Source organism: Molothrus aeneus, chromosome Z (genome assembly GCF_037042795.1).
Source record: "Molothrus aeneus isolate 106 chromosome Z, BPBGC_Maene_1.0, whole genome shotgun sequence".
Classification (NCBI taxonomy): domain Eukaryota; kingdom Metazoa; phylum Chordata; class Aves; order Passeriformes; family Icteridae; genus Molothrus; species Molothrus aeneus.
In genome coordinates this window covers 11,366,150-11,380,142 of record NC_089680.1, presented here as the reverse complement: position 1 = coordinate 11,380,142, position 13,993 = coordinate 11,366,150, and the positions used below count along the sequence as shown (strand labels likewise).

The 13,993-nt window shown below is 35.0% G+C and overlaps 1 protein-coding gene across 1 annotated transcript in view; it reads right to left on the bottom strand.

Annotated features, from left to right (window-relative positions):
* The window catches only part of NIPBL (NIPBL cohesin loading factor), a 147,214-nt gene that overhangs the window by 2,499 nt on the left and 130,722 nt on the right, over window positions 1–13,993 (bottom strand). Inside the window, exons 32-44 of the mRNA XM_066568764.1 lie at window positions 13,249–13,302; window positions 11,970–12,078; window positions 11,260–11,396; window positions 9,941–10,081; window positions 9,534–9,627; window positions 9,269–9,423; window positions 8,908–8,998; window positions 5,803–5,976; window positions 5,068–5,258; window positions 4,205–4,312; window positions 2,702–2,902; window positions 2,147–2,293; window positions 276–571 (exon numbers count right to left, since the gene is read on the bottom strand). Of these exons, the coding sequence (XP_066424861.1) occupies window positions 276–571; window positions 2,147–2,293; window positions 2,702–2,902; window positions 4,205–4,312; window positions 5,068–5,258; window positions 5,803–5,976; window positions 8,908–8,998; window positions 9,269–9,423; window positions 9,534–9,627; window positions 9,941–10,081; window positions 11,260–11,396; window positions 11,970–12,078; window positions 13,249–13,302 (1,898 nt within the window). The remainder of the gene's footprint in view (window positions 1–275; window positions 572–2,146; window positions 2,294–2,701; window positions 2,903–4,204; window positions 4,313–5,067; window positions 5,259–5,802; window positions 5,977–8,907; window positions 8,999–9,268; window positions 9,424–9,533; window positions 9,628–9,940; window positions 10,082–11,259; window positions 11,397–11,969; window positions 12,079–13,248; window positions 13,303–13,993) is intronic.

Below are 13,993 nucleotides of genomic sequence, written 5' to 3'. Positions count from 1 at the left end.
CAAAAGAGAAGACCTTTAAAGAAAAGTCCAGAGTAATTTGAACAAAAAGCTTTTAAAACCTCCAATATAAGTATTTCTCTTTGGATCATTCCATATTCAATAGATAGCCTGGTAAGAAATCAAATAATTGCAGTTTTTTTAAGCTGAAGTTCAACATAATACATTTTTTTTCTCTGTTACACAAATGTATTGCTTAAACAGGTAGTTACAATCAACTTAAACAAATGGAAAAATGTCACTGCATAACAAGTGCCCTATTATCTAAACAGCCTTACCTATCAGAGAATCCACAGAGGTTCTTTAGATGCTGTTTCAGCATCAGAAGTAATAATATGCCTTGGGACACATTAGCAAATTCAATTAAAGGAGCTGAATTTTCAGGTAAACACTTCATCACTGCATTTATATCATTTTCTTCATCAGAATCTGAATCAGAGTCCACTCGTTTCCGTAACCTCCGAGGCTTAGAAGCTTCCGCCTCACTTTCACTCCCGCTGCCACTGTTACTGTCACTTTCGGACTCCTCCCCCGATGAAGGCTTTCTATCCTTTTTTTTGTCTTTCACCATAGACTGCATGAAGAGAAGTTAACACACATTCCAAAATTAGGACAAGTAATATCATGTATGTTCCTAAAATAATCTGTCCAAAATTATTACTATCTTAAATTAAAGAGAATTTGTTGAAGAATATTATTAATTTATAACTTGATACTCTTAAAATTATTTATGGCAAAAATATACTGAAAAATTTATCCAACACCCAGATTTTCTTGCAAGTTGCATACAGAAGGAACTGGAGCAACAAGCACTCCCCTGCTATGTTGTCATTAAAAGACTGCTGAAGTTCATTAACAGTGACAGCAAAATACAGTAGAAGGCCAAATGCAATAAACCGGGAAGAAAATTCTGTTTTTCTTTCTGAAAGACACTTTCTGTGTCTCATGGAGATTTCCATAAGTACTTTGGTGTCCAAAATGGTTTTAAATCCTTGTCTCTTAAAATTCTATGACACTAATTACAGTGCTGACCAAAGTGATCATATTAATAATGAACTGATAATGATTAATAATAATCAGCTGCCGTATGTCTGGCAGTGTTCAAGGCCAGGCTGGGTGGGGCTCTGAGCAATCTGGTCTAATGGAAGTATCCCTGCCCAAAACAGAGGGTTGGAACAAGGTGATCTTTAAGAACCCTTCCAACCCTAGCCATTTTATGATTAGTTCTATGATTACTTCTAGATCTACAGATCTGATTTCACATATGCATTATTACTGCATATAGTACCATTTTTCAGGACACAGGCATAAAAGCAGGATCTCATCCTTTTGGAGCTGGGTGCTACACACTGGTTCTCAACCTGAACAATGTATTGTCTCTTTCTAGCAGATTAAAAATCAACTTTGGTAGGGTGAGAGTTTAAAGCACAGTACATTTCAGGCAGTGAACCTTCAGGCATCAACTCTGACTTGTGTTTATTGGTCAAATTGGACATCATAGAAACTGCTTCCTGAAAATTTGCACCCTTGACTGCAACAGTTCTTCAGGAAAGGAAGACACTGAAGTGTTTAAGCAGCAGAGGCCTCTCACTTACAGGATTGTGTGTTGCCATAACAACAGGTACTCTGTCATGATTCGGGTTCTTACCGCTGCCTTAAGAAATACTGCCCACTCCTCTCTTGCAATAAACAATGTATTTTAAATCTCTCAGGCAACACAAATGCAACTGCCATCAGCTACTTAACAACAAAATAACTGCCAACTGGATTTTATTGTTAAAATTTTACAAACAACCACAACAAACTAGCATTCCACGATGATTCCAGGTTCATGTGCTTTCAGATGCATACAATTAATTAATATGGCTGTTATTCAGCCATATTGGGAAATTATACAAATTTGATCTCAAAATTCATCATTATTTTTTAATAATATAAGCAGCAATGTAAGAAGAGTTTTTGACTAGTGTCTACCACGTAATGGTCAGAACAGACAGTGTTGCTTGGTTTTTGACTATTGTTTACATGCCAAGTAATGCAACTGGTTCACACAATAATAATGGTACTGCATTCACTGAAAAATTGACCACATTATAGAGAAGCTTATGTTTCCACCACCATAAATACACTAAGATATAAATGCACATACCTCTTTAAATGACTGTAGTAGGTTGCTACCAGAAACTGATAGTGTAATGTCTATATGATGCATTATAAAGAGTGGCTCTTCCTGTGTTTGGTAAGGAAAACAGGCTAGATTGTCTGCTATGTACAAAAGCATATTCACCTCTGTTTTCTGGAAGTTAAAGAAAAAATTACACATGAATACATGTAGAAATATCCTGGATTCATACACTTCTGCAGTGTCCCTAAGAATCCAGGGCAAAAAAAAAAAAAGACCACAATTTTTATTCTATATAGCCCCCCAAAACCACTCTAAACAACTTCTATACAAAATTTAGTCATACCTACAGATACATTATTTCTAATTAGTCCAAACTGAGTATAAAAAGGTACAGAGTGATACAACAATGCAACATGCATTTTATTACACAGATAAATACCTTATATTCGAAAGCAAAAAAAGTACATTGGGGACAAAGTTATCAATAATTAAGTCATAAAAATATATCATAAAAGGAGAACTTAAGCTTTTAATGCTGCATTTTAACTTGTTTTTAAGTGAAGGAAATGTGGTGCTTACTGCAGTATCGTCAAACAGGTTGAGTAAAGAAATTAGAAAGGCTCGTCTGTGTTGACGGTTCCCTCGAATCATGGAGTAGAGGTGTGAACACAGTGCACTGGATGATTCATCGTGTCTAAAACCTCTCACAGGATCTTTTGGGCAGGTATTAATTGCCTGCTGTACTTGGTAAGACATCTTCATACCAGCCACTGCTTTCATCTGAAATGGAAATATATCTCTTTTTATTGAAAACATTGCTTCCAAAACAGTACCACTGAATCCTTTTAAAGGGATGCTCATCTGAAATTTAAATCAAAAATGTGCACTGAGGCAATACTACCTTTTGAGATGGTAAACAGATTTGAGCTATCAAACAGAACTTGTGGCAGAGATCAGAATGTCTTGTGAACTGCTTGGACTGTAAAGTCTGCTAGGAACATACAGCTAATCTGTTTACCCACTACAGCCAGGTATTTCAAGTTAAACAATTTTCAAGGACATTCAAATGTTTTCATACATGAACAGAATACTACCACATGTATATGCTTGGTATCCCCTGTAGTGAAAGAAAAAACTGAATCTATATGAGTACAATAGGACTAACAACAGAAAATTAGTATGCGTTTTTTGGGGTTTTTTTTCATATATCCAATAATTTCCAGTTGATTTTACTCACTTCAATGGTCCTGCTCTAGTTTCAGAACAAACTCATTTTCTAGTTAAGCTGCATAGCCAACTGTCCTCATAGTACCTCTGCTGCTGTTCAGCAAAGTTGTCAATGTGTCTATACACTGTCTTAAATCCTAGCTGCCTAACACAGCAAATTTCAACTGCTAGCCTTCACTTAATGGATGAGTTATCCATCTGTTTGGATGCCATCAACAGTACAATGCTCCAAAGGCACTGGAGTACAAAGAAGGACATGAGAGTATACACAGAGAAGACTAGACTAGACTGGGATCTTCGAAAATATGGAGAACGCTGCAGCTTCATTTTAGATCTTAAGCAGAACTGGCACTATGCCACAACTTCACATCCTCACATAGACTCTAGTTTTTCTTTTCAACAAGATTCATCAGACATAAACAGCTTCTTATGCTTCCTCTGCTTAGATTACAATTTACAAAGCCTTGGTGCCTTGCACACTCTAATATATATATTCTAAGGATTTCTATTGAGTGTTACATGGTGTTTTCTTTTTTAGTCCACTGATAGAGGAAAATCAATGCTAAATATTATGAAACACTTGTCCTTACCTCTTATCAAATAAAGGCTTTTAAATACTGTTTAGTGTGGAAATTATTACTCTGAATCATAAATTAAAGGACACTGTGGACTAGAAGAGACACTTCAAATTGTATTATCCTTTCTATTTTTCAGGGGAGTCATCTTTACAACTACTTAGTGTTATTGTTTATTTTTTTACTGTGTACTCTTTTTCTGGAGCTGAAGCACATTCAAGTGTTAAACCACTAGAGAACATAACAGTATTTTGTAAAATGTTAAATTAGAATTACTTACGTGAATGAACCCAGCATATTTTTTGTCTATTTCCACCAACTGTTGGTCAGCTTTATTTCGCATAGAGGGCTCTGGATCTGTGCCCATAGCAATTAAGTATGGCACACACTTGAAAAACAAATGAAATGGTTATTCAGAGGCATTGTACCTCCTTTTTCTCAGTCTTTTTTCTTTCTACTGCAGAAATTAAATAGAAAGGTCTATGCAACTTACTACCCTTTCTTCAAGTAAATAGAGCAAAATACTACAAGACACCAGCATACTAATGAAGTTGTGAGGTTTCAGGTAGTATTTCCCTTTTTCTCAACTCTAAAGTGAATTTGAAATACAGAAAATTGCATTTAAACCCCCCCCCCAAAAAACCACTTATGACTGAACATGTGCAATGGTTGCAGCATCAAAAATTAAGTACAAAACATTATGTAAGCAAAGAGTGATGGAGATGATGGTTGAAACTCTGACACTGACTGTGTAATTCCATAGTGCTTGGAGGATATAGGGATTCAGGTGGAAGCAAGCTGACACAAGATAAAGAACTAAGAAAAGAACTAAGAACAAAGAAAACATTTTGGCATATACCTCAAATTCGTAACAGAGTTATGCTCCAATGTACATATCTACATGCTCTTTAGGTACTGCCTGGGCTTTTACATCTTAATCCAAAAAACAGATAACGAAGCATTTGGAATCTTGTGGGCAAACAACATAAAGCAGATTTCAAAATATGCCTTTTGTAAAGGCTTCTGGCTACAGTAAGAAACTGCTGTAACACAAGTATAAGAGAAGACCTGGAAATTTACGTAGCAAGTTCGAAAACGTCTAAAAACATGAACAGAAGAAAGTCCCACAAAAGCCTATCATACCTGAACAGGATGGATGAGACCTTGGTTTAATGTCAGTGCAATGACATTTAGAGCAAAGTGGCGTACACTGGACTGGTTATGAAAGAAAGCCTCAAGGACCTGTTTGAGATATAGCTGCATGATGGAACTACTCATCCCTGAGGAAATATCACCCATTTCTTTCAGGTCTTCCTGTTTTGCTACTTTTTTCCCTGTAAAAAGGATAAAAGCAATAGCATACTCATCATAGTATAACTACTTATTTTGCCATCACTTGATATATGCTTATCTTTCACAGTAAATACATACTTCTGCTGTCTTTTAGAATAGGTTTATGATCTCATGAAACACAGAACAGTCTAATGTACAAAGATATATGAAAAAATAGGGAGACAAAATTTTAATTCAAGTCTTAATTCCTTAATAAAGTATTTTTTTAAAATGTTGTACTTATTATTTTTTTATCTACAAATTAAACTTAGAGGGTTTTTTGATAAAAATATTATTTCCATCATTACAGCAATTATGAATTCTGGATTGCTTCCAGAGTCTGTATTTGTATATCTTGGAAGTAAATAATATGCATATACCTCTTTTCAAATAATTCTAAAATACTTTGGGTACAGTACTATTTTTTTTTAATTGTAAACAGTATCTGTTTACAATTTTAAGTGATTCAGCACAGGTATATAGTAACTGTATGCAACAAAATCGGGTTTTGCAAGGCTCATGAGCACAGAAGAACTCAGCACTTACAGTCTCTGTCTGCCTGCTGCATACGTGTATCTTCCTCCTGCAAGTAGGTCTGGAGGTTTTTTAACACCTGGATTTTTAAGTTTACTGAACAGTTCTTATCTGAAAGAATGCTGTTGTACAGAGTCTTCACTTCTTGTTCAAACATTAAACTTGGATGCTGTATAAATGCAAATCCTAAGGGTGGAGAAAAGAGGAAATGGTTTCTCATTATTATAATATAGAAATTGCATTTCTGCTTTTTAGGTTCTTCAGAAGAAAGGTATGAAATGTATCTCCTCCCAGCAGCTTTTTCTAGTCCAAACAGTATCACACTTCCACATGGACATCACCCGTTGCTAACAAGGAGCTGTGATCGCCATGACAGTTCTATTAACATGACTCTGTTGGATAAAATTGAGTGACCCAGGCAGGGCAGCTGCACAGAAAGTTGATAAAATACCAATTGATAAAAATTGATAAATACTATAGGTATTTAACATCACAATAGAAAAAATAATCACCGGGGAACACAGTAAAATTTGTACCTCTTGCTGTCATTATGCATATACTTCTTGTAGTCTTCACCTGAAGATCATCTGAAGTGTTCCCAAGGCTATGTGTTTTGCAAGACACACACTACAGAACAGTTCTTAGCTGTAGTCTTACCCTTGCTAATGAACTGGCTGTTCTTAAGTCTGTATTTAATAAAAGCTTTTCTAAATTACTGGCAGTATATACCATGTTAGATAATGTATGTAGATTTAGGAGTGCTGCTGACAAACTCTTATGGAGTGTCTTCAAAAAACTGTAATGGGAACATAGCATCCTGATTTAATTTACATTTAAGTAATTAATAGTTTTTAAGACTGTTTAGGAAAAGCAGAAATTAAATGCATTTTCTATGACCACAAAAAAAATTCAGATTCTAAATGAGCACATAGAAAAAATAGGAACATAAAAGAAAAATGGGGGAAAGAAATGAAAGCAAATAAAATTATGCAAGAGCTATATATAAGAATAGCTGTAACAGAGGGAAAATTTAGTCAAGTTTTTGAAACAGGCTCCACACACAGACAAAGGCAGCTTAGGTAAAGGCCAAGTCCAAGGTAAGCTCCCAGTGTGTTTCAGATCTCATTTCAGTCCCAAAACAAAAAGCAGAGAAGCAGGTGAGAGAAAGGGAAAAGAGAAGAAAAATAAATTAGGGTGGTTTTTGGATTATGTGGTCTATACAAGTGTATATTGATGTTTGGAACTTGACCACCTCTGTGCAAAGTCCAACCCATTTCTTATTGTTAATTTTAAAAATGAAAAGCACATGGATGTGTCTGTAACAGCTCATAAAACTTTTTCTTCATTCACTTTAAGAAATCTAAACCACCAGTAACTCTCAGGGAAAATCCTACTTTTCCATCCCCAACTAACTGGAGAAGAAATCTTACTTGGCATAAGAGGCTGTCATAGGAGATGAAGAAAGGCACCTGCTGTATGTTTTTTTAAGGACTGAATTCACATCTCAGAGATGCTGTCACACCATTTCTATTTATACCTTTGTTTTCACTCTGTTAAGAATCTTTAGAGTAAGAACTAAACTTGGTTGAGTAAAACATTAACTATTAGGTACTTAAAAGTTTAGCTAAATTTACTAACAAGTTTATATCCTCAACTTGTTTTTCAAGTACACATCTGGAAGAGAAGCATAACCATAATAATTAACATTAGGATTAGGCCTAATCCCTCAACAGCAGTGGCACATCCTGAGGCGAAGGCTGAAACTGCTGAGTGTCCCTACTAAAGTGAAAGGCTGATAGGAAAGTACATTCTTCACATGACCCTTTTCACCATAAATAAATGCTGAGTTAGCTTGCTAGTGCTTTTCACTGTACTGCTGCTCACAAACATTGAATGAGTTCAACAACTTTGCTCAGTGACCAGCCTGAGGTGGAAATTTGCACTGTCTACCATATCTCCCTACATCCAGCTATCTCCAGAATCAGTACTTGGACAAAATCAATATATCACTAAAACCAGTGAGGTTTAATTAATATAAAGATAGATATTTTTACAGGCAGAAAAAAATCTGAAGAATGACTACTGACAAAACAGATCACAGTTTAGTCTATAATTTAGAGACATTTTTGGCAAATGTGACATACTCCATATCCATGAACAGAGTAATCATGTCTGTGGTCAGGAATACCGACTCTACCCCACATGATATTCTGTAGAGTGCAATTAAACTGGACTGGACTACAGTCAAGTATCATCTACCTTGACATAATGCCAAGAAAAACTGCAAGTAGTCCACAGAATCACAGTACTGCTAATGCAACATTGGCAACTCCAACACCATTAATTCTGCTCAACTGTTGAAATTGTTTCTCACAGAATATAAAATGAATATTCAGTCTTGATCCTTATCCTCAGAACCCCCCCTAGCCTGTATTAGAATAGGATATCTGAAAAGTCACCTAAAAAGCAACATAAAGAGGCAAATTCTTGTCCACAGTTAAATCATACAATGGAGGCTCTCGGGCCTTGGAGACAATTTATTTTAAACCAAGCAATAACCATGAATTGAGCTCTTCCAGACACCAAGACCTATCTGCCCAAACAAGATTTCCTTAGATGTATGATTTCTGTCCCTAAGTGAGTGGCAGTTCATTTTCTACTGCAAGTCACTGAAATGCCACACTAATCTCACAAAGGCCATCCAGCTACTATAAACAGCTGTTCTCTTGACTCCTTCAGAATGCCTGCTCCTACCCCTAAAATGTTCCAAGTGTTTCCATAATTTTTTACCTTGTGGACTGAAAAACAAGGTTTGGAGTTACAACATACTTGCATGTGGAGTAAAAAAATCGTGTCTTCATTACCTGGGAAATCATCTGCCCTCTACAGCTTGGTGACACATCAAAAGGCATGCACTGTCACAAGCACCAGGCTGCTGCACACTTATGGAACTAGCAACCCTTTGACAGCTTTGCTACGACCGGTTCTCAAACAAAATATGCCATAAATTTTGATTTTAAGCAAACTCTACTGTGACTTACACAAATATATGATTTCCTACTGATATACATGAATTTCTACTAGAGCAGAATAATAAAAAAAATTAATATTTCTTACCAAGACCAATAATGGCTTTTGTCTGTACTTCTTCATCTGAATGCTTTGTAAAATACATCAGCAGTTCAAGTACTTTATCCTTAATGTTAACCTGGGCAAATTAAAACAAAATTAATAGCTATTTGAAGATGAAACAGCTGTTTTTAATCTCTTATAGAAAGCATATATATAAAAAAGGAAAGGAGAAATACAACTTTACTGCACAGTCCTTGCAAAATTATGTATTTAAAAACCAGAAAGCTATACCATATGCATTATGGAAAAATATATACCTTTGGGGGACTAGGAATAATGTGCTTTCAAAATTAAGTGGAACAGTCATTATATCTAAGATATAGAGAATAAATGAAAGTTATTTTACCTTACTGTTGCCCTTAAAATCTTCCTGATCAAAATCAAAATGCCGACACAGTGCTCCAACAGTGAAAAGTGATCTAAGGAGTGCTGGTTTATTGGCAGTAAGTATTGTACTGTTGGGGTCTTCTTGGTGTTGATTTTTTAATTTAGAAAGTGCACCTGCAGTAAAATAAAAGTTTTTATCACAGAGTTTAATTGTGGTGTATTCCTCAGATAAGACTTGTACTCAAAACTGAAAAGTGACAATTACTTGTTATGATTTTGCTTACCATAGTATCTATTAAAACAGGCCCACACAAATTTATAGTTCTGGGTGACCTTGTTCACAACAGCCCCAAGACAGCTCACACAGTGCTGAACAACCTAGGAGCAAGAAAGAACAGATAAGTTATCTTAAAAAAAAGTTTAAATGGAGATTATTGTGAAGTTATGCACAAAAAAAATATGCTGAACTAAAATTAACAATCTAACAGATATAATGTAATGTCCCTCCCTAGACTACTCTGAAAACCTACTCAAACAGATTAAAATACAGCAAAACCACGTGGAAACACTGGTAAACCCAGTACGCTGATTTTCATGACTTAAAGGTTATCTTCATAATGAAGACAATACTGTCTTTAAACCAAAGTCATGTGAAATGGAATCAGTAGAACAGTAGCAATTAAAAACTTACTGTCATGCCATATTTGATGATGAGTTTCATGAGGTCCTCCTCAATAGTGGCAAGAAAGGTCTCACTTGGGTGCTCCATTAGTGGCACTACAAGCTCCAAGATTTTTGCAACATTGCAGATCACCATGAAATCATTCTGGGTCTGAAACAACAGCATTTACAGTATTTAATACTTCTGGCCATGGACAAACTAAGTACTACTAATATGCACTGACAGTTAAAAACTAATTAATTAAGTTTTAAGTTTTTAAGTTTTAAAAACTAATTAATTAAGTTTTTAAAGTTTTTAACTTAATTAAGATATTTCATAAACATCTAAAAGAATATTTATATATTTTACATCTGCTATTAAATTACATATTGTTATTAAATCTAGTTCTGTTTACTGTAGGCATTCTGAGGAAAAGAAGTCTGGATGAGCAGAATTACCCTCTTATCAAGGCTGTGTCACACCTGAAAACCTTTGGGTCTGAAAATTTTCTGGAGTCTTACAAGAAATCTAGGAACTCTTCCTGAGATATGCACACTAGAGAAAACTCAACACCTGAAAACAAGGTATCAGCAACAAAATGAAGTTGTGCTATGACTTAATGCACCTTAAACAAAAGGTAATAATGTGCACAAATGTAGAAATCACAATTAAAATTACTACTGGTTTGCATTATCATAACTGTATGGAATCTATGGAAAACATCTGCTAAAGAGACATGCTGCTAGAAGTTGAATTTTGACAAATCCAGCTTGCTAATCAGGATAGTATAAATCCTGAATGCCAGTACTATTTGACATGTTCAAGCTGTCAGTGGTAATTTTATGATTCATCTCAACCATGTGTAAATACAAAACAAACCATTTGCAATCCACTAAATGAGCCACAACAAGTAAATATTTAGAGAAGTCTTTCCTATACTGTTTGTGCAGAAGCAGCTCTAAGAGCCTGTTGTAAATGTGCCTAGAGAACATGGAAAATGCCTGCAAAATGCCAGGCTGTATCTACAATCTAAGTTGGTAACAATTACCCCTTAAGCCTGCCCTATTGAAAGGCACTGCTGCCATCCACTCATGCTCATCATCCTTGAGCAATGGGTGCGTTTCAGTTTCATTTGGCTGCAAAATACGGACATAGAACGTGAGGGAGAACATCTTAAAAGCTACAGTGATCTTCAAAACGATCTAGTAACTTCCAAAGCTATGACACTCATGAAAAAATTCCACAATTTTAAATTTCCTTTTCCTAGCTTAAATTTCATCAAGTATACAAGACAGATGTTCATTTTCTTGCTCAATTATCTAGGGAAAAGACTGTATGTCTCTACTTACACTACATTTAGTGGTCAGGTATGGCTGCATGGTCATGGCATGTTTGACCATTAGTTGGGGCCTTATTTTGCTGAACAAGAACAAAGTGGTTATGCAAGCAACCAAGCGACCGGAATTCACACCTTTATTGTCAGAATCTGCAAAAGATTAGAAAACACAAAAAGGACAGTAAGACCAAGTACTGTTTAAGCAATGAAAAACATATGGCCTAAACACTGTTTGAGTATCTCTTTCTGCATCTATTTAAAGATCCAAACAGAACGTTCTTATTAGAAATGGGAACATACTGTGTTAACATTTATATGTGACTACAAAAGACTTGAAAAAAGAAGCAAAGATGCATCAAAGACATCACCAGCTTTTATACTCCTTACTATAAATGTTAGATTAGCCCAGCCAATGATTCCTATTACAAATATAGAACTACTAATGCAAATACAATTTGCCATGATAGTTTTGGTTTTAGTGATCTGAAAGTTTGAACCAGCTATTTTAATAGTTCTATGATTGTGGTTAGCTATTGAAGATTAGGGAAGTTTTATTATTACACAGTACTTTAAATTTCATCACTTAAGAACCATGATTTATTTCAATCAGCTTTTAACAGGAATTCCAGAACAGTAACTTTTTGCAATAATGAGATTTCAACAACTGTTATAGAATCATTAAAAAAATTCAAAGTATTTTAGCTGAATTTTAAATAATATTACCTGATAAAGATTCTTCATATTTAAGAATGTGCTCGACCAAATTGTCAACAAGTTGAGTACAGGCTTTCTTCACAGGTTTATATGAGGCATCCTCTTCTGACTTCAACAGCTATAGCAGATGAAACAGAAAATGGTTTCATGGTAAAGCTGCATTCATTTGCGAGGAGTATATTCTGGTTTTATAATAACAATTACTACAGATACACAAGGATTTTAGACGACAAAAGTATTTAATTCTCCATAAAACTTCCATTGTGAAGAAGAAAAAATGACAGGAAGTAAAAAAGCAATATAAGTAAAATAAGTAGATTTAAATATAAATAAAATTTGTAATAAAAATCCATAATAGTTCTCCTTATTTTTTTGCATCAGGATGGAAGATGCTTTATACTTAATGAAATAATGCAGAAACTAGCAGGAGTTAGAAGATTTTTAAAATGCTTAGAGAAATAAAGTGCAAATTCAAAACAAATGTTTTTGACACTAAGGTAAAATACCAAATGAGGATCTAACATAGCTGTATATCAGCACTTTATTGAAACTTTTTACATATGAGTTTGGGTACTAAAATTGTGTCCATTAAGATTCTTCTAATATCTAAGAAGGACTGAGACCATATTACAGCCTCTTCTTTAGAGAAGAGGCTCTTATTGAAAAGGCTTTGATTTACTTGATAACCTATTTTCATTACACTCCCGGCAAGAGAGGAATCCAAGGACTTTCTTGCTTGAAAATTCACCAGTGTATGCAAGATGTAGAGAATGATAACACAGGTTAAGAGATATAAACAAACCACGCTCAATTCTTAGAAATATTGGTATTAGATATAAATAGAATATAATGCAGAATTAACTTATACTCTGAAGATTCAATGCTTCCATAAATTGTGTAGAAAACATATTGGATGTGAAAATACACTTATCTACTGTTTAAAGAAAACCTGACATCACTAGATACCTTATTTCAGAATTAAGTATCTTGACTGTGGACTTTGTGTTATGTGAGTCGTTTCTGAAGAAACAATGAAATTAAACAAACAAATGATACTCCTCCAAAAATCAAGAAGTGTTTTTAATAGATCACTTGCAAGGACAGAAAATAATGCCAAAGAAAATTGCACCAAGAAGGATAGAAAAAAAGATCAGATGTTAAAGAGCAGGAATGGAATTTGTCTATTGTAGGACTGCTCTTGGAGTTCCCATTGTATGTGTTTTAGAAGCAAAAGGAACACTAACATTCTAACAATGATTGTACTATACATTAAAAATTCATTACTTACATTTTGAAGAAGCTGTTCGAACCAATCATACCCTGTATCTCTACAAGCTGCAACCTATAAGTATTTTTGAGAATAAACTGGTTAACAAACAAGGCATCTGAGGAAAAATTATTTCAATATAAATATCATCTCAAAAGACCAGCATATATGCATATATTTCTATATGCATTAAGAACAATGGAGAGCAGAAACTGTCTTCTGTATTTGAAAAATAGGTCCCACCATTTTAGTGACTCTAGAATTTCTATTTCATACAACACAAAGCCTACATGCTTTACTGGAGATTGCTGTTCCTAGTGCAAGATAAGCTTCCATTTTGTAGAAAATTTTGCACAAATTTATGCATAAATATAATTCTGACACTTTGAAAGTGGACATGCATTTATATCATAGAACCACAAGAACTCTCGAGTTGAAGGGATCCACAGGGTTCATCAAGTCCCACCCTGGGCCCTGCACAGGACATCCCAAGAGTCACAGAGCATTGTCCAAATCTTCTTGAACTCTGTCAGGCTGGTGCTGTGACCACTTCCTTGGGGAGCCTGTTCTAGGGCCCAACCACCCTCTGGGTGAAAAACCTTTTGCCTTTACCCAACCTAAACCTCCCCTGACACAACTTCAGGTCATTCCCTTGTGTCCTATCACTGGGCACCAGAGACCAGAGAAAAGTACACACACACACACACATTTATAAAGGTGTGTGTGTGTATATATATATACATGTATACACACACACACACGTTTT